General features: G+C 38.8%; 1 protein-coding gene across 1 annotated transcript in view; it reads right to left on the reverse strand.

Annotated features, from left to right (window-relative positions):
* Window positions 1-746: 746 nt before the first annotated feature.
* The window catches only part of LOC126271860 (uncharacterized), a 74,472-nt gene continuing 51,797 nt past the window's right edge, over window positions 747-23,421 (reverse strand). Inside the window, exons 2-3 of the mRNA XM_049974197.1 lie at window positions 20,145-20,356; window positions 747-1,192 (exon numbers count right to left, since the gene is read on the reverse strand). Of these exons, the coding sequence (XP_049830154.1) occupies window positions 821-1,192; window positions 20,145-20,315 (543 nt within the window). The 5' untranslated portion in view covers window positions 20,316-20,356 and the 3' untranslated portion in view covers window positions 747-820. The remainder of the gene's footprint in view (window positions 1,193-20,144; window positions 20,357-23,421) is intronic.

The raw sequence follows: 23,421 nt of genomic DNA on the forward strand, positions 1-23,421 counted from the left end.
CAAATCAGTGTGTGCAGTCAGGCCAGAGTGACACAAAGTCTTACTGATAAGTTACCTCAAATAGCCAAGTTGTTCACAAAAGTCACTTATTTTGTAACCACTGGAATAGTGCCACATACCCTCTCAACATATGAATCTGCATTTCAGTTTTTCCTCCCCTTTTCTATTTCACTGACAAATGACAAAATGGAAAAAAGACTATCTATATGCCCTGGTTTCTCTTAACTTGTTTTCATTCTCTTTTTGCAAGATGTACTTTTTGTGGCACGAGGATCACTATGCAATCTGTCATAAGTTCCAGATCTCTAAACTTTTTCAAGAGTGTTTTTTTGAAAAGAACATCTTCATCTCTCTAGGAATTACCATTTGAGTTCACATAACTTCTTGATAAAACCCATTTATAATAAATCTACTAACATGCCTCTGGGTTGCTTCAGTGTCTGCCTTAAATCTGACCTGCTGTGGATCCCAAACTCAAGTAGAATGAGTTGCCCATGTGTTCTGCACACAGTCTGTTGAGGTAAATTTTACTGCAAATCTCCCAACAATTCCACATTAAAGATGAACACAACAGTGACAGTGGCAACAGTCATGCAATGCAACAAAACAAATCTTCTAACTTAGGCGCTGACAATTCTCACACAACTGTAGTTCAAAAATATTGTTTATACTGTCAAACAAATACTGTTGTAGAATCTAAATAACAATTAAAACTATAGCAAATTACAGTGATTTAGAGCCAGAACAAAAATGGAAAATATGACATAACAATGAGGACATAACAGATTGCATAATGCTATTAATTGTAAGCATATGATTCTTACACACCAGCTTCATGAGAATGCTCAAGCAGTTGTGTGAAAGTGAAGTCCAGTATCTGCATACACTGACATTGTGAGAAGTTATAGGAAGCAAACGACCGTACAAAAGCAATGGATGTTACTGATGCCATCAGAAAGTGTGACTCTTTCACATGAAATTTAGGATCTTCAGTGTCATCAGTATCTTCAATTAATTCTGTTAACTTCTTTGGTGATTCTTTATGATCAGATGATGCAGTGGAGTTGCTGTTTTTCAGCACCCCACTTTCAATGTTACATCTATGAAGGCCAGCATATCCATTTTCCTTGTTATCATTCATGGAGTTTATATTTCCACCATCTTCACTAGTCATTTCAGTAATGCTTGTTTCCTGATGAAGAAAGAAAGAAAAATGGAGATACATGTGCTACTGAATCTTACACACCAGTAAAGAAGTAACAACATTCATGTGCTAGAATGAAATATGTTTGAACTGTGTAATGATAATTTTGTGTGTGTGTATGTTTAATGCCTACAACATGTGCTAGAATGAAAACATTTTTGAACCGTGTAATGATAATTTTATAAACTTCAACTACCATGAAACTTCCTAGCAGATTAAAACTGTGTGCCGGACTGAGACTTGAACTCGGGGCCTTTGCCTTTTGTGAGCAAGTGCTCTACCAACTGAGCTACACAAGCACAACTCATGCCCCATCCTCACAGCTTTACTTCTGTCAGTACCATGCCTCCTACCTTCCAAACTTTACAGAAGCTCTGCTGCACAGGTGTGGTACTGAGTGAAATGCTGTTTGGAACTCAATAATTACTACATCTACCCGACTACCTTTGTCAAAAGCTTTCTGTATGTCATGTGAGAAAAATGCCATTTGGGTTTGACATAATCGAAATTTTTTGGGATCCATGCTGGTTGGCATGGAGGAGGTCATACTGTTCAAGATACCTCATTATGTTTAACCTCAGAATATGTTCTAAGATTCTACAACAAATCAGCATCAAGGGTATTGGATGGTAGTCTTGTGGATCACTTCTACTACCCTTCTTATGGACAGGGCTGACCTGTGCTTTTTGCCAAGAACTGGGCAGGTTTTTCATTCAAGGAGTCTATAGTAGATTCTAGTCAGAAGAGGGGCTAAAGTAGAAACAAATTCAGTATAACATCTGATAAGGATTCTGTCTGGCCCTGAAGCTTTGCTCAATTTTAACAAATTCAGCTATTTCTCAACACCACTAACACTAATACTTATTGCACTTATCTTTACAGAGGTACAAGGATTAAATTGGCGTAATTCACCTGGGTTATTCTTTGTAAAGGAACATTTGAAAATGAGTTAAGTTTTTCAGTGTTTGCTTTGCTACATTCAATTTCAGTTCCTGTCCTGTTCACTAGGGACTGGACCCTCACTTTGGTACCACCAACAGCCTTTACACACAACCAGAATTTCTTCAGGTTTTGTGAAAGATCATTTGACAACATTCTGGTATGGAGTCATTGAAGGCCTCATGCATTGCTCTCTTGATAGCCAAATGCATCTCATTCAGCAGCTCTCTATTTATAGCCCTATGCTTTGTTTTAAACATATTATACAGCTTCATCATGGTTGCTGATACACGTTCTCATATGGACATCTTCAAAGAAGTCAGATCTATATTTTGCTATTAAATCCAATATATTTGCATCTTAAGTGGGTTTCTGATCTACCTATTGGTAGTTTTCAGAGAAAGCGTTTAATAATGTTTCACAGGATGTCTTATCACACCCACCACTAACAAAGTTTTAATTTACCCAATTGATTGTCGGATGATTAATGTCTTCACTGATAATTACAGTATGATTGGGGAACTTACATAGAAGTGAACTGAGGTTCTCTCTTAAGCTTTTGGTTATATTTGGACATGAGTCTGATGGGCGATAGAAGGATCCAATTATCATTTTATGCCCACCCATCATATTGAGTCTTGCCCAAACATTCTCACATTTAGCTCGAATTTCTATCTTGGTCAATCTGACTTTCATGTCTACTGTGACAAATACACCACCTCCATTTCCCTCTAGTCTATCCTTTCAATATTCTCTTACATTTTCTGCAGACAACCTTATAGGTGGGGCAATCACAATTATGAATAGTCATCTTGGGTATTAATAACCACCTCAGCTGTATTGAGTCCTTTATTATTGCATAACTACTTGTTCCATGGCACTAAAAGCCACATCTTCAGGTGAATGTATGACAACAAATGTTGGGTAAAAAGATTCCGAGAATTTCCACACTAATGTTTTATTCATCACTTGAAGATGTGGCTCTTAGTGTGATGAAAGCAGTAGTGATCCAGTAATAAAGGACACAAATACAGCTGAAATGGTTATTAATACGCAAGATGACTTAAATTTGCACCAAAAATCTTACTGCTATGAATTTCAGGTTTCAATCAGCTTTCTGTATTTAATACTATGTAAGCTTCACTACTTTTCAGGAGTGGTTCAAACTCTGGAACTTCGTTACAAGTGCTATAGCAATTAACCATTACAGTTTTAATACTCTCACCTTTGGGAGGCATTTCTTTCAATCTTACACTTACACTTCTGGGTTTCCTACAGATATCATTGTCTGGACTGGATGGAGAGCCACCTAATCTTGTTTGCCCCACACACAGTCAACTACCTGGATAGCAGGCTCTTATGTGTAGTGCACACCTGAATCATTCCCTACAGTTCTCAGTCCTATGGTACAAGTCTAGAAAGTCACAGCCTATCTTACCACAGAACCTTCAATGTCTCTGGATCAGTCCTTCCACTCAACTCAGAACCAAAGGGCCACAATCAGTTCTCAGGAAAGTGCTGCAAATTGTGAACTTCACTGAAACTCGATGTGCAAGGCATGTCTTCTCAACTTTCTCTGCCAGTTGGTGGAATGTCCAAAGTATGACCTCAAGCCCAGATGACTGGCATCATTTGTTCCAATGTGTGTCACAATTTGCAGTTGCTTGCATCCTGTTCTCTAAATGGCTGCCTAGACAGCCCCTTCAATGCGTTAAATGAGGCCGCAAGCCATAGTCACTGAGTGCACCTGATATCCTTTCCTATCCCTTCATGGCATTTCCATAAAGGGCACCATCATTCACAAAACAATTGAACTGCCAATGGTTAATAGACACATACTCTTTTGTGTTTGCCTCTTCATGACAATGGACAAAACATGTTTTCCAAAAACAGGTGAAATATGTCCCACTGGTTCAGTTTCAGTGAAAGACAGCACCTCAAACTTTTTTGTTAAGGAAGTGCTATTAGATTCTGAGACATCCCTCATCCATTTCCAACCTGTACAGGATGCCTAGCTCTACCGTTGAATTGCTGTTCGCAGTCAGGTGGATGAATAATGATCCCATGCTTTTTGCAGAGGAGATAGGATCCACTAGAGTGGATAGTAATTGAGGTACTTTTGGTACCAGTACCATAGATACATAAGAGTTTGAAGCTCTTCCACCACAAAACCTCACAGCAGATGGAAATCACCTTAACTACTGTGAAATGACAGTCAAGCAACTTATTTCTTGTTCAAGAGTAGCATTCACAGTAGGACTGCATTTTAGCTGCTGCAATGTGTTACAAGTCAGTGAACAAATCACTGATTAAGCCCACTGATTATCTTTTAAGCTGTTGAGCTAAAAAGTTGCAAATCTCCTGTCAGAATTGAAGCAGATATATAAAGCAAGATTTCTATTAAGGCAACAGAAAATCCTGCGGTAAAAATTACTAGTTTTCTAAAACATTTTAGGGATTAATTATAAATGTTAGCAAAATGGAAAACAAAGTTAATTTACAATAAATGTAGATATGGCTGCTCCTCTTTAAGGGAAAACTAGATGTAACACAGCAAGTTCGCCAGAATATCTGTTAAGTAACTGAATCACAAATGCAGATTTACAACAAATTAGATTGTGCACAAGACAATAGTAGCTTCTGGAAACTATCAAAAATGTATGTTTATTTGCCTTGGTACAGAATGAAATTCAGGAGTGATCTGTTCTTGTGCACAATGAACCTCAGATTTGCTATGAAATAACTTATGTATCCAAAACACTAATACCAGCAACTTACGAAAATACAGGTTTGTAAGTACCTGAACATTCTCAAAAATAACCTATTTCTTCATGCACACATCATCACACACATGATCAAAATCACTGACAACTTGGAGCAGAATGCTAAATCTATAACAATCTTTTTGTTGTACCTGCCTGCAACTCAGCACATCTTCTTTATGGTGAGTAGAAATCCATCCCTCCCCTAATATTGTTGATATCCCAAGGTGGCATTTCTGTTGTTTGATTTTAACAAACATGTTTAAGGTATTATAGATCAAAAAGAGTGTCATGTACAACGTCCAAATTCTTTTCAATTTAAACTTGTAAGTCAGTAGATGTCTACATGTATGAGTCAATCAGTTAATTTCTTATCATTCAGCTTTAAGGATTTAAATGCTATTAGTTTTGTCATCTTATGTACACATGCACACATAAATGTAAAATACATGGAGTGAGTCATCAAAAGACAAAAGAAAGCATTGGATGTGATTTTGTCATTGACTGCTGAGTATTCATACAATATAGTAGAAATGGATTCCTCAAGCCCATCACTCAAAGAGGTTGAATGCAGACTGTCAATCATCCATTTGGTTCCTTGCACACAATGTGACGTCTGTTCATCAAATACTTGTCACTGTCCTGTGTGGTGGTTTGTGCATGCAGAAACACTGTCTCTGTTATATTTCTGGTAGTTTAATTTTCCTTTCTATTGTATAATACACTCTGTATCAAAAGGTCTTTTATTGATTGAAATAATTGATTCTGTGTTAATTTAATGCACATTTGTTTGAAATAATTTAATGTCAAAAAATTTTTGGTAAAGGAACAGGAACTCAGAAGAGTCAGTGGATGAAGTGGTTGGTGTATTTTATAAGGTGTGTGGGTAGTGGATTACAGGCTACTTGTGTTGGTCCATGACAGCAGAGATTCTCTTAGTAGAGGAACAGTAAGCATCCACAAGGGGTCATCCTGGGTGGTTGGGTTTATGGACATTAGGAAGTGCATACAAAGTAGGTGTGTGGTGAGTGGTAAGCATGAGGATTGAGATAGTCTCAGGGGAGAGGTTCTCGGATGAGCCTAAGGATTTGAGGAGGCATTGAATATCTTGCTGGTTTTCTGGAGCAGGGTGGACACACCTGATAGCTGACAAGAGTCCTTCTGCCAGGTAATCCCTGCAGTTCAAAACCATAAAGGTGAAGCCTTTGTTTGTGGTAGGATTATAAAATCAGGATCAATTTTGAGGTGATGGATTGTGATTCTTTCTGCAGATGTAAGGTCACCTTCCAGGGTGAGGGATTTGGGGACTGATGGTAAGGCAAGGTATGTTAAGAAATACTGGAATGTTACCAAGGGGTGATTTGGGAGCAGTGGGGGTGGATTCATGGTTGGATGAAGGAGTGAACTGAGTGAGGCAGGGCTCAGCATTGGCTTTGAGTTGAGTCTGATTGGTAAGGTTACCTTGACCCACCCCCAATACCCCAAACTAACCCCTGTTAACATTCCATAATTTCTTAATCTCAAACCTTGCCTCACCATCATTCACCAAATCTGTCAACATGGACGTAGGAAGGAAAAGAATCCAGCACCTAAAAACTGATTCTGTTCACCTAATCCTCCCGGTGACAAAGACTCCACCACTGTGGTTTTGAACTCCATGGAAGGTGGAAGGACACCACCATATGTCAGACACATCCACCTAAAAACCGTGTTTCACAGGTCTGAGCCATTTGGTTCCTTCCTATTAACACCAGCTTTCCTGAATTGTGCAGCTTTTATGAATTGTGCAGGCAGCAACTCACCTTGCAATATAACCTAATTTACTGTGACTTCCTGGCCTCAGCACTTGTTAGTTCCTGTGCCTCACTCACCTATTCCCTTCCCTGTTCCCAGTCTAGCACTGCACAGCTTTCTATTCCAGCAATGCACACACCAGTCATTTTTCTTGTCTGCTATTTGTCACCTTTTCCAGTCCCCTTCCATTTCCCTCCCTCCCACCCACCCACACCTCCTGACTGCACATAGCTGCCCTACCTTGTCCTGACCATGTTCCTGCATGCTACCACAAGCAGTGCTTTATCTTTCGCCACCTGTGACCTGCTAGCCTTCCCGCTCCCTGTCCCACACATCTCTTTACCTCCACCGCTCATATCAGGTGCAGTTGCTCACATGCCAGTCCTAGTGGCCAGAGGCAGTGGTCATGTGTGTGTGAATTATATTTTGCCTTTTGGCTGAAAGTTCAACATGTATGACAGTCTTTTTGTTGTGTCTGACTGTGACTCGACATCTCTAGATGGTGGGTGGCAAACTTTCTTTTTATAATATTGTCATTATTCCACCCTGGATTTTCCATTGCTTAAATTCATTTTTATGTTTTACTTTTTTCAAGACTGTGTCTGTTCAATTGATCCTCCAGGTCCTCTGCTGTCTCTGACAGGATTACAATGTCGCCAGCAAACCTTGAATTTTTATTACTTCTCTAAGAACTTTAATTCCATTACTATATATGTCCTTGGTTCCCTTCATTGATTGCTCAAAGTACAGATTGAATATCACTGTGGATAGGTAGGCAACAACCATGTCTCACTCCCTTCTCAACCACTGCTTTCATATCCACTGGCATGCAGAACTGTAGTCTGGTTTCTGTACAAGTTGTAAATAAAATTTCTACATCTGTATCAATACTCCAGCAGCGACCTGATGGTGTATGGTGGAGGGCACTTCTGGTACCACTAACTGACCACCTGTTCCCTGTTCCAATAGCGAATGGCTTGTGTGAATCATGATTATCGGTAAGCCTCTGTATTAGCTCTTATTTATCAAATTTTCTCATGCTGGTTTTCTCTGTATTTAATCCCTGATACCCTCAAAATTTCAGTGAATGTGGTCTAGTGAATGGTATCGAAAGCTTTCTCTAAATCTGCAAATGCCTTAAATCTAGGTTTGCCTGTCACCAACCTCTCTTCTAAGATAAGATATGTGGTCAGTATTATCTTGCATGTTCCTACATCTGTTCAGAAATGAAACTGATTTTCACTGAGTTCAGCTTATAACAGGCCCCCTTCCTTCTGCAAATTATTTATGTCAAATTGTTTCAATCATGACTTACTAAATTATTAAACTGACATTTCAGAGAGTTGTCAGCAACTGCCTCCTTTTGAGTTGGAATTATTATATCCCTTTTCTTCCATCAGTTACTCGTAGAACAACATTATAATAAATTATGTCCAACAGGATTAATTTATTGTGTTAACCAGTTTTCAGCTTACAAGGCACAGACAGTGTGTGAAGTAATGGAAAACTGAAAGGATTATGTGAAGTTTAGAAGAGGGGAAATATTGAGCTGTATTTGGCGATTTAAGATTAGATCATTACTGTGGGCTAGATGTTTATTGATTTCAAGAACTTTCAGCAGATTGAGCTTTAGGCCTTTGTTTTATAAGTGGAGGACATGGGACTGTGGCTGGTAGTTGTGACACTCACCTGGTACACACTCAGCAAATGTGGTGTCAGAATATTGCAACCTCCGAATGTTTTCATATTCAGCCAGGCTAGTTGCTTTGTTCTGCCTAACTGACCAAGATAAAACTTAACATAATCAGAACAAATAGTTTTGTAAACCATCCTGTTGGCTACTAACTGGGGTCCAAACTTTGCTACCGAAAATACGCTGGGCTGTGGTGTTCTTCACATAGCAGGAAATCTTATAGTAGCAAGATTGCAGTGTTTTGGCAACAATATAGGCTGATGTTCCTAGATATGTCATTTTACACCCCTTCCTATAGACAGGGCAACTGATGGGGCATAGAGGAATGTATAACTTTCAATTTTTGTTCCCTGTGCAAGGTGTGGTCAGTCAGCAATGGAGTGTATTGTGGCGATATCTGTAAGACACCGCTAGCCCACGCCTCTCGCGGTGTGCGTTTAACCCCATTTAAATGACGCGCCAAGCGCGCGCCCAGCGGCTGTACGATTAATTAAATAATCGGCGTGCGAATCACAGTTGAAATCTCTGGGCCAGAGGGACGTGAAGAGGCTGTGGTCCAGAGAGAGAGTAGAGTCAGTCGAATCTTGTTCAGTCTTAAGAGTCAGTCGAGCTAGAAAGTGTCTTGTGAAACGATCATTCTGTGGATAATATTAGTATGATGATTTCTTTTATATGTGTTGTGTTGTCTTCTTCGATGAGTAAAAAAAAAAATATAGGTAAAATAAATTTTTGTGATGTCCATCAATAAGTTCATTCCAGTAAAAATAGAACCACTTCCCTTCACCTTTATTCGCCCTTTTTTTCTTTCTTTCCTTGCAACAAAAATAAAAACAAAAAATTTCCACACTCTCTTTTTTTTTTTTTTTTTTTTTTTTTTTTTTTTTTTTTTTTTTTTAAATTCCGGACATCACACTGGCGACCGTTTACAGGACGCCAATCTTCGGATTTTACTGGAATGAACTTAACAAGGGCAAATTAAAGTAAAATCATACGTGTAGTAATATTTATTGTCTTGTACATTGGCTAAAAAACTGTAATTTTCTCTTTCATGCCCAATATGAAAACGAGAGCTAACGTTGTTTCAAGATTAACAAGATTTCTGCAAGCTTCAACGCAGCGCGGTGAGTAGTGCAAAAGCATTTGTTCTGCTATGCCATTGTCCAGCGTGCGTCTCCCGCCTATGCTAACTTTTATTCCCATTTCCCATGCCTTTCCCTAAACAAGAATCATACCCTTTGTGAATGGAATTTCTATTATTGTAACATTGAAATTCAACAGTAAGATATGCAGAAGTCATTGTTATGAGTCAATCCTGTTTGTTACGTCATGTCACCACTTTCAGATTAGCTACGCGAATACGGTTACAACCACAATAATAATTCAGACATTTTTGCAAATTCTATCAAGTAATAGTTATTACCGTCTAACTATTTAAATTTTATTTATCTTTTGTACTTTGCAAGCCATCGCCATTCTGGGTGTACTATTTGTATATTTCACGTTTGTTAATTATTGGCAAAAATGGAACAACAGCAACAGCAAACTGATAACGGTGATGCTACTGTATCATCAGCATCCCCTTTCCTAGGCTTTTCCAGCCCAGAATCTATGGAATTTACTGCAGGTGTATCACATCAAATAATACTAAGTAACGAAAGTAATTCATCAGATGACACACCCAATAATCCTGACCCTATGGAAAACGATAGTAGACGTGTCCAACTAGGGATTTCCCACTCCGATCCTAATTTGCACAACTCTAGTGAAAGGAACAATGATCCAAACATTGATCCGAATCAGTACGGAATTTTAATACAACTTCTTACGCGAAGTATGGATAGCATCCTTAATGAAAGGTTTGATAAACTAGACACTAGATTTGATAAACAGGAGCAGAGTACAAAAGAATTAAACAGCAAAATCGATCAATTGTCTTCTGAGGTAACATCTACTCTGGAAAAACAGGCTAACCAAATCTCAGAACTTAATTCAAAAACGACACAATTGACCGAAAGTTTCAACGAATTGTCATGTCGTGTAAACACTCACGAAAATTCCTTTGTTAAATATCAAACAGTGACAAATTACGAAATGCAGTCATGTAAAACCAAGTTGGATCAGGTCACGAACGCTCAGGCTCAGGTCAATGATCTAGTTCAGAATTTCGTGCAAAATCAAACCACCTCACAAAATAAAATTTCGATGGATATCGAAGGTATTACTCAACAAGTTAGCGTAGTATGCTCACAACAATTAGAAATGAAAGAAAAAATTTCCCATTTGGAGGAAAAAACAGAATCGCTTTCTTTAGAGTGTAACGCAAACATTGCAGAAAAATTAGTGCACGAATGTGGTATTTGCAACAAGCTCATTGAGCAAAGGGTAGAAACCGCTACAAAAGAGATTTTACACCAGGCCATGTCGCAGGTGCAAACCGAGACCAACACTTTAAAAAACCAAATTTCTCAGTTATTAACTCCCGATTCTAACGTAGATACTGTTCCGCCTACAACCCCACTCACAACGAGTTCACCGCCTAATTTCACTGTGCAGTTTGTTCCACAGTCTAACAGCGAATCACTTGCGAGCGAAAAACATCAAACAGAGCCGCTCTCAGTGATCGCACAAAACAGTAATTCTCAACCACCCTTGTGCCATAAAGTTTCACCAGGGAACAATAGTTCAGGCCCTATAATGCCTGCCGGTATTGTTGACGGTAACATGATTAAACATGCCTATTTTCCAACGTTCAGTTCCGATGATACCCAAGCGGTGCACCCGATTGTTTTTATTAGGTCTTTTGACGGAATGTTTCCGCACAACTGGTCAGATGCGGAAAAGATTTTATTTGTAAGTAATCTGTTGAGGGGGCGAGCATCCAGATGGGGAGCTCAAATAAAAAGGCAAAATTTAACTTTCAAGCAATTTGAAGAGGCTTTTCTGCAGGAATTCTGGTCAGAACATGAGCAAAAACAACTTCGACGTGAAGTTCACAATCCCGAACCATACAACCCTCGTAAAGAAACTTTGCGTCAATATTTTGAAAGATACCTGGACAAAACACTTTATTGGTCAAAACCGGCCGATCTTGCCGATGTGATTAACACCTTAAAAAGTCATTTACCCCTGCATTACCGGACACAATTAATTGGTGTTTCGGAAACTAACATCAAGAAATTTCTAGATTATTTGAATGAAGTAGACCTTGTGTTTAGAGGAGATTCAGGGAACACTCCACATATTTATAATCCTAATTCCAACTCTCGCCAAAACAATTGCCATAATTTCAATCAAAATAACAACAGCGGTAACATGTGGAATGCAAACCCGCTTCCTCAAAATCAGGGGCAAAAATCACAACAGCCCAACTTCACACAATATTCGCAGCAATCTTGCGATCCCCGATTCCAAAATTCCAACAATTACAACAGTTTTGGTAATGGTCAATTTTACCGAAAAAGTAATAGTAATGGCAACAGACACAATGGTAGTTTCAACAACAATCAGTACTCCAGAGGCAACAACAACCGTAACCGAAACAACAACAATCAAAACAGACGTCAGGATGGAAGATACAACCCTGGTTATTTTGAGAGAAATTCGCCATATCAGCAGAATAATTCAAATTGTCAAAATTCTAGAGTCAGTTATCCACCCCCGCAGTGGGGAATTCGAACTATACACCACACAACTACAATTATATGTTTCCGAATGCACGACACTTTGTACCAACAAACAATGCTAATAATCAGGACTGCGGTAATCAAACTCCACCAAATACCAAACATGTCCATGAACAAAGGATAAATATTATTGAGGTAAGTGATGACCAAAACGCGTCGCCTAATAACGCGGCGGAAAACATGAGCAGACCGGCGTAAGCGCCCAACCCCCGGTCGAGAACGTGAGCACGGGCGCAAATAATCTTGCAAATTGTTTTTTGAGATTCCAAGACGGACACACTATGGAACATGACCTTCTTGCCGAGAATAATAAGTCTAGTAATAACGACAAAGTAAAGGTAACGGTTCAGGCAACTGCTGTTTTATCGTTAGAGAAATCCATTGTAGAAGTGTTATTCGACACTGGAGCGTCAGCAAGCGTGATTTCTAGTTCCCTGTACTTGGATCTAGATAAAGGTTCTAAACTTCCGACGTTTCCAGTGCAGAACTGCCGAATCATCGGTGCCACTGGAAACAAATCAAAAAATGTCAAATTACAAGCTCTTCTAACTTTTGTTGTTTCCAACGTGCATGTTCGTTATCATTTCCTTGTTGTGGATAATTTAACAGTTCCATGTCTTTTCGGCATCGATTTCTTAAATCAGTATCGAGCAGTGATTGACTTAGGGAATGGTATCTGTCAATTGACGGTTGAAAAGCAAATAACTTTGATACCTTTATCTAAAACAATTAATAACAACAATTCTTATCGGGACGTACGTCACTTGAAAGTACAATCTGTGCCCATCACTAATTTTTCTATGACAAACAATTGCAATTCTTCTTACAATGCTGATAGTAAAACTCTGTGGGAAAAGTGTGCCGAAGCCTACCATCTAACTGATTTGCAAAAACAGAATCTGTTTCACCTTCTTCAACAATTTTCAGTAGTCTTTCAAGATAAACCTGGTATCATACGTGGGTATGTGTACAAGATGGATGTCAAACCCCACCTAACATTTTGTCGTACACACTACAATATACCGTGGGCTAAAAAACCAGCGGTTATGCAGGAAATTAACAGAATGCTACGTTGGAAAATCATAGAAAATTCGCACTCGCCGTATTGCAACCCTTTGTTGTCAGTTTCGAAACCCGATGGAAGCGTGCGTCTTGTTCTCGATGCACGCGAAATCAACAAAATTATTATACCGGTAAATACTCGCCCTGTAAATCTGGACGAACAACTCCTGAAATTTCACAACGCCAAATTTCTGACTAATATCGACCTACGATCGTCCTACTACCAGGTTCTTCTACATCCTGAATCACGTAAATATACCGCATTTTTGTGCGAAGGACGATCATACCAATTCCGTGTTTTGCCATTCGGGTTACGAATAAGTGCAGGAATCTTTATCGAGGCGCTTGACGACGTCCTCGGGCCAGATTTACTTTCACAAATCACTCCCTATGTGGATGATTTAGTTGTGGCGACTGCCACCTTCGAAGAACATGTCGATCTTCTACGACAAATTTTGATTAAATTCGCCGATGCAGGCGTGACAATCAATTTGGAAAAATCAAGGTTCGCCCGACAACAGATTAAGTTCCTTGGCCACATCATCACGCCGGACTCTAAAAAGACTGAAGCAATTCGCAACTTTCCTGCACCCCGAACCAAAAAACAACTTAAAGCATTTTTGGGTCTTTCGTCATTTTTCAGAAAGCTCGTGACACAGCAAGCTCTTAACAGCCCACATCTTCTAAATCTTCTAAAGAAAAATTCCCTTTGGCGATGGACTACAGAATGTCAAGCCGATTTTGAAAAAATTAAACAATCATTAATCCACGCACCACTCCTCTGTCATCCGGACATGTCAAAAGACTTCTGCCTATCGACCGATGCGTCATCTTATGGACTTGGGGCCTTTTTGTTTCAACTGTCTGTTGAACATGATCGAACAATAGTAAAACCTATCAGTTTTGCCAGTCGCACCTTAACTGAATGCGAGAGATCGTATTCAGTTACGGAACGCGAGACCCTTGCAATTATTTGGTCTATGCGAAAATTTCAATATTTTCTCTGGGGAAAACATACACGCATCTATACAGACCGCCAAGCTTTATCATTTTTACTGTCTTGCAAATTACTTCATTCCCGGCTCACTCGTTGGTGTTTGTCGTTACAAGAATACCATTTCGAAATTATTTACATCTCCGGCGAAACCAATATTGTTACGGACGCTCTTTCTCGTCTTCCGCACGATGCGAAAAATCTTTCAGATTTGCATGAGCAAACTTCCGACTTTCAGGTCATGTTAATGTATGACGAATCCTACAACCGCTACTATCACCGAATCTGCAGGGATTTTGCACAGTTACAAGATGCCGATCCTAGGTGGTCTACAGTAAAAACAAAATTATGTCAGAATTCAAATTCTAATCTTCAAAATTACTACAAGATCAACAATGGTGTACTGTTTCATCGTTCCCATTTCGTGTCAGAGCGTTGGTTGGTATGTTTACCGGAAGCTTATGTTGACGACTTCATTTTGTTCACCCACAAAACCTGGGGACATTATGGCATTAATAAATGTGCCGCCAAGATCCTACGCTTCTGCTATTTTCCTAACATGCGACGTAGAGTCCTGCAGGTCATTAGCAAATGTATCATTAGCCAGAAGGCAAAATATTTGAACAAACATGCATCAATTGAATTGCATCCCATTCTTCCAAAGCAACCGCTTGATTTGATTTCCGTAGACATTGGCGGACCCTATCCACAATCCCGCGGTGGTGCTAAATACATTTTGGCTATATTGGACGTTTTTACTAAGTATGTGAAATTGTACGCCTTGCGCACAGCCACTGTTGCGGCTATCATTCGACGCTTTTCGGCCGACTACCTAGCCCGCGTCGGAAAACCTGTCGCTGTCCTAACGGACAATGCATCGTACTTTACGAGTGCAAAGTGGAAATCATTTCTGCAAGATTCCGATATTAAACATGTTCTTACTTCCCGATTTCACCCACAGGGTAACCCCGTTGAGCGAATTTTTAAAGAATTTAATCAATTTATGCGCATCCATTCTTCTACAAAACATTCCAAATGGATAGAATACCTCGCTCCGTTCGAGTACGAACAATTTGCCACATAGTTCAACCGGATTCTCACCTGCCGAGTTATTATCAGACGAACCAGAAAAAAAACTCATGGTCAAGTCCCCTGCCTAAGTTGTCTTCGAACGTTATTTCTTTGCAGGAAAAGGTAAGGCAAGCTGCCATTACCCTGGCACACACTGCGGAGCTCCGGAAGAAAAAATTTGATAAACGGGTCAGACCGACACGTGTGTTCGAAATTGATGATTTGGTATTGCTCACAACCCATCCCAAATCTACGAGGCTAAAACGTTTGCTTAAGAAATGGCAATTAGTTTACTCAGGTCCATACCGGATCGTCGATATTCCTCACCCTGGATGTTATTTATTAGCATACCCTACAACACAGAAAGTTAAAGGACTTTACGCACACCACCACTTAAAGCAGTATGTAAAGTAAGAGAAAGAGAAAGGATGTGCTAGTTACAGCTAAAATGTTAGTGTTAATTGTTAGTCAATGCAAAGAATCATAACGCATTAAACTATAGCAAATCTACGTTAAACATTACATGCAATCGAAGAACTATTTAATCTACGTTATATTTACTATGCTACGAATAATTTGACTACTAGCCAAGGACAACGAAGTTAGCGACCAAACTTACTCCTTAAACAGGCATTTTCTAGAACAGGAAACTATGTACAAGAAAAAAGATTTTATTATGTTAATAACTGTGATGAATTTGAGAGCCACCAGAATGCTATACTATACGCCAGCATGAGTGAATGATTGTGCTGAAATGAGTGTGAAAGAATGAATGTGAATTTTAGTTTATAAGGTAGTTTTTATGATGATGATGAGGATTTCGTCGTGTGTGAGCCAATGATGCCACCATGTAGTATTATTTGATGATTTGCGATTTATATTGAAGCTGTTCTATGAGAAGAAAGGTGAATATTAATTATATGAAGCTGTATGAATGAAAACGATACGTGTGTATGAATACTGATAGATGTTAATGAGAAATGATTCGCCGTGTAGGCAATAAAAAAGGAGAAAGAAAAACTTATTTGGTATGTGCCCTATTTAAAAAACCATTATCTCACGCTTGGCATAAAGAGTTTGTGTGCTCTCCATCGTAACAAACGTAAATTTTGTACATAGGTCATTGTGGAGGAAAAATGTTTATCAGCCACAGCGAAATAAATAATCTGCTTACGTAGCAAATAAAAATTGCTGTCGTTATAGAATTTCATTCTTTACACAGGCTAATTGCGTAGTACCATGCATGCAGGCTGCCTTCGTAAGATTCGTATTCTACATTTACGAAGGTCGTGTTTAATGGTTACGAACTTATGAACTCACTAACATTAACACTATTTAAAAAAAATGTTTTTATCCTGTGAAGTAATTTAGGTGAAATCTAGCACTCATTACTTGATACTGTGAGGACATGGACATATGTATTTGTGTAAGTGGGATAGTATATAAGTTATGCAATTTTATGTCGTTCTGTCTGGACCAGAGTTAAGAAAATGCGACTCTCATAAAACAATTGCTAGGATACGAAGTCTCCCGCTCTCTGCTCATGTTCTCGACCAGGAAACAAAAACTACACGACTACCGGTACGACGTACAATTCGCGATTACAAGAAAACATACTTTAGTGTATGAGATTTTTCTTTCTCTTTCAGCAAAGTGGATAAGTTTTTGAAGATTTGTGTGTGAAGCAGTACGACGCAGCTGTCTTCGTGGACACAGCGATTTTCTTGTCTTTATGGAAACTAAAGCGCATTCATTTTCCTTTACCTACAGGAAATTCATATATTTATTTTACTACGTGATACTCACTAATGTACACCTCTTATGGAAGGATCCTATAGTCATTTATTAGTACGTTTACTGACCGAATTTTTTTCAGGAATATAAACTACCGTGTCATTAAGCGCGTATTTACCTAAACATGACTGATTCAACGAGTGAATTAAACCATATACGGTACTCACATTGACTCTTGCAAAAATCTTTGACTGATTTACAGGAAGTGATTGACAATGATCATTGAATTTCTTTTTGCTTAAACAGCAATTCGGATCAACTTTAAAGGATGAAACTGAATACAACATGAATTGGCTTAAAGTCAGTGACACTTGCGCAATGGCAAAGTTTATGATGCATACGTTACGCAAACAGATACACTATTCGTCGCACACATGTGTGAAAACACTACTGTATTGATGAAGATTTTGTAAATATGAATATAACCCAATCCTTCTATCTTGATCCTACTCCCACCTCCTTGCCCACTGCTGGACGATGGATAGTGGGGTAGTGAGGTTTTTGCACTATTCTTTTGTATATTTTGTCCATTCATAATTTGCAGCACTTAGGGTCTCTCGTCGAGTTTTGCAGAATTCTTGATGGCAGATGCCATAGATTTCAATATTCTGTAAAGAAGGAGATGGTACTCCGTTAGTGCACATGCACAGCAAGAAATAGATGGCACAACCTGAATTTTGTGTACATAAATATGTCATGTCATGTGTAATTGTAAAATTTTGTAAATGTAAACAACTAGCAATCTCAATATAAATCTGAATTTTGTAAAGTTTCACAGGACACGACTAGCAAAACATGTCTAATTGTAAGTTTTTGAAGATGTAAACAACTAGTATTCTCTATATAAATATGAATTTTGGGAGAGTTTCACAGGTCACGACTAGCAAAGTATTTCAATGGCTATGTAGCAACTTAGCTACGAAGAAGTTCATTTGTATTATGTATATTGAATTTCATGTCTATAGTAGGTAATCATTTTATGTATATGTACATGTCCATTTTTTCTATGTAATTTTGAACTTGCCTATTCAAAACTTAAATGTCCTCTTGTGAAGGCTACACACAAAACAGTCTTACTATGTGCACCTAATATAAAAGGAGAAAAGATGCAAAGTGTAATTTTGCTCAAAAGTGAAGTGTCTGTGAAAATGTGTTCTCAGAAGGAACAGGACGTCGAACCTCCCTTCTGAACAGTGTAAAAAAAAATCAAATAGTGTTGATAAAGAGAAATCAACCAGTCAAGAGTAAAAATATGATAGAAAAGTGTTTTCCGTACAAAGTGATAAGTTTAATCTCAAATTCTACGATAAAGTGCAATTATGCGTATCACAGTGATCCCTACCATGGAAAGTGCTTGGAAGTCTGCGTTGTACGGTCTTCGGATGCGGCTACCAGTACTGTCGCGTCCGTCGTAAGGGGTGGCGCCGCCAGACGTGTCACCGCCTATTATACCTCAACAGCGGACCCGAGCGCGAGGCTGTACGCAGTGCCGCGGTGCGTGGTGGATGGACCACTATATCAAAATTACTGCACTCGTGCACGCACAGCCACTCTTAAACACCAACAATACTGACATGAACTTTGTTGTCATCGACAACTTAAAACCAAATTGTATGACCTTTTGTGTTCTTTTGTCGTAAGCAGATTCATTACCTATTGTCCTGATGTGCAAACTGTAAAGTAAACAAAGTTGTGGTGCTGTGACTTTTACTGTGCTTCGCACGACGCACCACACTGAACTGAGGCAAAGCATAGTGCTCACTGGTCGACACAATAAGAACTGTGAAAACAGGGTAGCAGCTATTGTTTTAATAACAGGACTGCCAACGGTGCAGGCATCTCTCTAAAAAAAAATGAATCATCCATTGATCAATTTCAAAGTGGCTTTTTGTAATGTGCAACAATTTATGTATATTTACTTAAACTTTGTACTTTAGGCTATAATTCTTTATATATGTATGTACTTGTCATATGTTTGAAAATGTTGTATAATGCTGGTGCAAACACTGCACAACCTTGTTCGTCAACTCAAATCTGGTACTGCCGCGAAGTTTGAAAAACTTACGCACCAGTAGAGGGGGCCGTGTGGCGATACCTGTAAGACACCGCTAGCCCACGCCTCTCGCGGTGTGCGTTTAACCCCATTTAAATGACGCGCCAAGCGCGCGCCCAGCGGCTGTACGATTAATTAAATAATCGGCGTGCGAATCACAGTTGAAATCTCTGGGCCAGAGGGACGTGAAGAGGCTGTGGTCCAGAGAGAGAGTAGAGTCAGTCGAGTCTTGTTCAGTCTTAAGAGTCAGTCGAGCTAGAAAGTGTCTTGTGAAACTATCATTCTGTGGATAATATTAGTATGATGATTTCTTTTATATGTGTTGTGTTGTCTTCTTCGATGAGTAAAAAAAATATAGGTAAAATAAATTTTTGTGATGTCCATTAATAAGTTCATTCCAGTAAAAATAGAACCACTTCCCTTCACCTTTATTCACCCTTTTTTTCTTTCTTTCCTTTCAACAAAATAAAAAACAAAAAATTACCACCCTCCTTTTTTTTTTTTTTTTAATTCCGGACATCACAGTATCCATTGATTGAGGCAGTAAATTTTATTGCATCTAACTCTACTGTGAAATCGTCTTTGGACACATTAACAGATATGCAATGGTGTACCACTGAGTAAAAGCTGTATGTTTTTGTGTGCTGTGCATTGTGAGCAAAAAGGTATTGCTTTGTCTGTTGCTGCACTGTTTCTATAAATTTTGAAACAATGTGTGTATGTACTGACATCATTCATGGGAGCTAGGAAGTTTATGGATTTGTTGCCCATTTCCATCGTGAGCTGCATATTTTTATGTTGAATGTTTTGGTTACACTCTAACATTTTTGTGTTCTTTATATTTCTGTGTTCTCTTTCACCTGCTTCATTTGATCCACATTTATATTTTCTCATTTCAACTATTAAATAGCCACTGTGTAATCCAAAGATTTGGTCTAGTCCTTTTATTTGTATCTATGTGATCTTGTGTTGCATTTACTACTTCATCTCCAAAAGTTACCCATCATCTCTTCATGAGATGTAATTTATACTTTTATATGTATACATAAAATGACTTGAAATATGAAAAACAGAAAACTAAGTGTCTAGTATTACCAGTGTGCCAGTAACTGTTGATAGACACTCAAATGTGCCTCCACCACATGCGGTACATCTTTGGGTCTCCTTCTGTAAGTACAGTAAAGCCTTCAAATGATAGCTCCTCTTCTGGGGTTCAGTTAATAAATTATATGTTGTATATCTGAGGGATTTAGAACGAAACTTCATGTATGCACATGATACATATTTTGGAAGGTCGCTATTACAATCTGAAACAAAAAATTTAATTAATGCACATAGTGACTGCAAATACATGAGACAGTGGAAGAAAGAATTTTACAGCCTACTATCCCACAAAATGTAGAATACACACAGTATCTGCAAGCCAATGGCACAATGGTATAAAATGTTTTGCATCTTATTATGCTATGGAATTTAGTTTAAAACTTTTTCTGAACACTTACAGTACATGTAACACCTATTTCCTTATCTATTTCTTAAAAACAGTAATTTTACCAAAAGTAGTCAACTGCTCATTAGAAACAGACAAGAAAACACATTGAAGAACACTGTTACTAGGAAACATGATACTAAAAATTGATGACTATGTATTTCTTAACTCTTTAAGCATGGCATAATAAATAAAGTTAAATAGGAAAGCTTGGTTTCAATAAAAAATTGCAAAAATTAGAAAAAAATTAAGTATCCAGATCTATGGTTCTGTAAATGTGCAGAAAAAAAATCACAACATGAAGAGGACTCGTGTGACATAAACTGAAGTTGCTAGGCACATTTCTACATCTGAAAGATGATGTCTATTCATATTTCATGCCAGCTGCATAACAAAGACACTATTAGTACCACTATGAGAATGCAAATCTGGTTTAGTTTGAATGTACACTGTAATAGTCATGAGCGTTAGTTGCCTTTGAGACCAGACATGGTGAGTTGTGTTAGTGAAGAACAGTTTTAAGATGACCAAGATGCCATTACCAGCAACTAAGTGAGTTTGAATAAGGTCATGGAATAGGTCTACAAGAAGCTGTTCCTTCTGCCATATTGCAGCAAGACTCGGCAGGAAAGTAGCTACTGTACATGATTGCTGGCAGTGGTGGTCATGAGAATGTACAGTCACAAGAAGACGGCTCTAGACAGCCACATGGAACAACTGAGAGGGAAGACCGTCTTGTTCGGTGTGTGGCTCTGGTGCATCATACCGCATTGGCAGCAGCAGTCAGCACAACAGTGACTCAACAGACTGTTACAAATCAGCTACTTTAAGGCCAGCTGTGAGCCAGATGCCCTGTAGCATGCATTCCACTGATGCCAAACTACTGCCATTTGTGACTTCATTGATGTCAAGTGAGAAGTAATTGGAGTGTAGGGTGGAGATCTAGTGTGTTTTCTGATGAAAGCTGGTTGTGGCTCGGTGCCAATGACGTCCTTGTGTTCGTTAGAAGGAGACCATTGAGGGCCTGCAACCATTTCTGCATGCTAGACATACTGGATCTACATCTGGATTCGTGGTCTGGGGTGTGATTTTGTATGACAGCAGGAGCACTCTCATGACTCTCACGTAACTATCCCATGCACCCTGACTGCAAATATGCATGTCAGTCTCATGATTCAACCTGTTTTGCTGCCATTCATGAAAGCACTCCAGGGCGTTTCCAACAGGATAATGCTCACACACATTCTGCTGTTTTAACCCAACATGCTCTACAGTGTGCTGACAAGTTGCTTTGGCCTGCTCAATCACCAGATCTGTCTCCAATTGAGCACATATAGGACATCATCAGACGACTATGCCAGTGTCATCTATAAGCAGCATTAACTATTCCTATATTGACTGACCAAGTGGAACAGGCATGGAACTCCATACCACAAGTTGACATCCAGCACCTTTACAACATAGTGCATCCCCTTTTGCATGATTGCATTCAACAATCTGGTGGTTACACTGGTTACTGATGTGCCAGTATTTCACATTTGTAATGGCTCAGCTCATGCTTACACTAACCTTTGGTCTTGCAATGTTAGTTACTTAAATATTTTACCTAGACAAATGTATCCCCGAATTTCATTACTCTACATTAGTTATTTTTTGGTGTCATGACTTTTCATTTGTGTATTTATTCACACTGAAGATTACACACTGTGTATATCAAATCGAAAACATTATTTTAATCTTAAAAGTGAATTGTATTTTATTTTATTTACTCGCTATTATGAGTATCCATATCACCAAAACATTGCAGAAAATGGAGTGAATAATTTTCTATTGTATTTCTGTAAGCTTTATGAACTCAGTTTTATCATTTCTCTGAGCTATACAATATCTGTTAAATTACACTAAAAAGTTGTAATATGTTGTTGTAACTATATGAGATCATGTGTGCATGATCAGCTGATTGTCACTGAATGTTAAGGAGTTCATGCACCTGCCACTTGGTGCACTGCCTCACTCCTATTTTTTGCCATGGTGCAGATGCTCTTTGAATTCTGTGATTTAGTAATTAATTATTCTGTTGTTATTGACTACTAATTAGTTGTTTTAATACTGTTGAAGAAAATAAATGTTCATATTCTCTCTGGTATACAAGTTTATTACACAGTGTACCTGGAAGCAGCTTATATTGGCTCAGAGCAATGAATTGTTGAATGTGGCTCAGAGCAGTGAACTGTTGAATGCAGTAACTGCCGTCCATAGTCCATATGCTGAGCACATCAAAATAAAGTGCATCCTCATATCTCTATGAGATTAGCAACACTGGTGACCTTGATGTGATCATGTCCAGGAAAATGGATTACAAGAGAAGGTATAGTGTCACACAACAGAGACATGATGGATAACGACACACTCATTACTTCCACCATTTTGCCCAAACAACCCTGCACTCTAGTTTGCACAGGATAGGGCAAAGGTTCTGTGTTCCAGAATACGTACAGATTCTATCAAATTTTGCACTAGTGGTTAGACAGCTCAATCACATGTTTGCATTGAAGGTACAAGATATTGTATCAGTGCCTATGGTGACTAAAAGCTGAAAGCTGAACTCAAATGTCAAGCGTCCATCTCACAGGAAGAGAGGCTATGACAAGTGCCCACCCAGCAGGATATGGGTTACAAAAAGCCCTCACAGTACCTCTATAACATATGAACCATGGTCAACGTGCACACCATCCCAGATCTCCTACTACACACAATACGGAGCAGCAGGTTGCCAGCACAAGTCAAGGTCATAATCACATCGCAAACTGAAATGCCTCCAGATGGTGTGGCTGATCTCTCCAACCAGCTATGGTACACCACCATGCCTATCTCCATTCTTGA

This window comes from Schistocerca gregaria, chromosome 5 (genome assembly GCF_023897955.1).
Source record: "Schistocerca gregaria isolate iqSchGreg1 chromosome 5, iqSchGreg1.2, whole genome shotgun sequence".
NCBI lineage: Eukaryota > Metazoa > Arthropoda > Insecta > Orthoptera > Acrididae > Schistocerca > Schistocerca gregaria.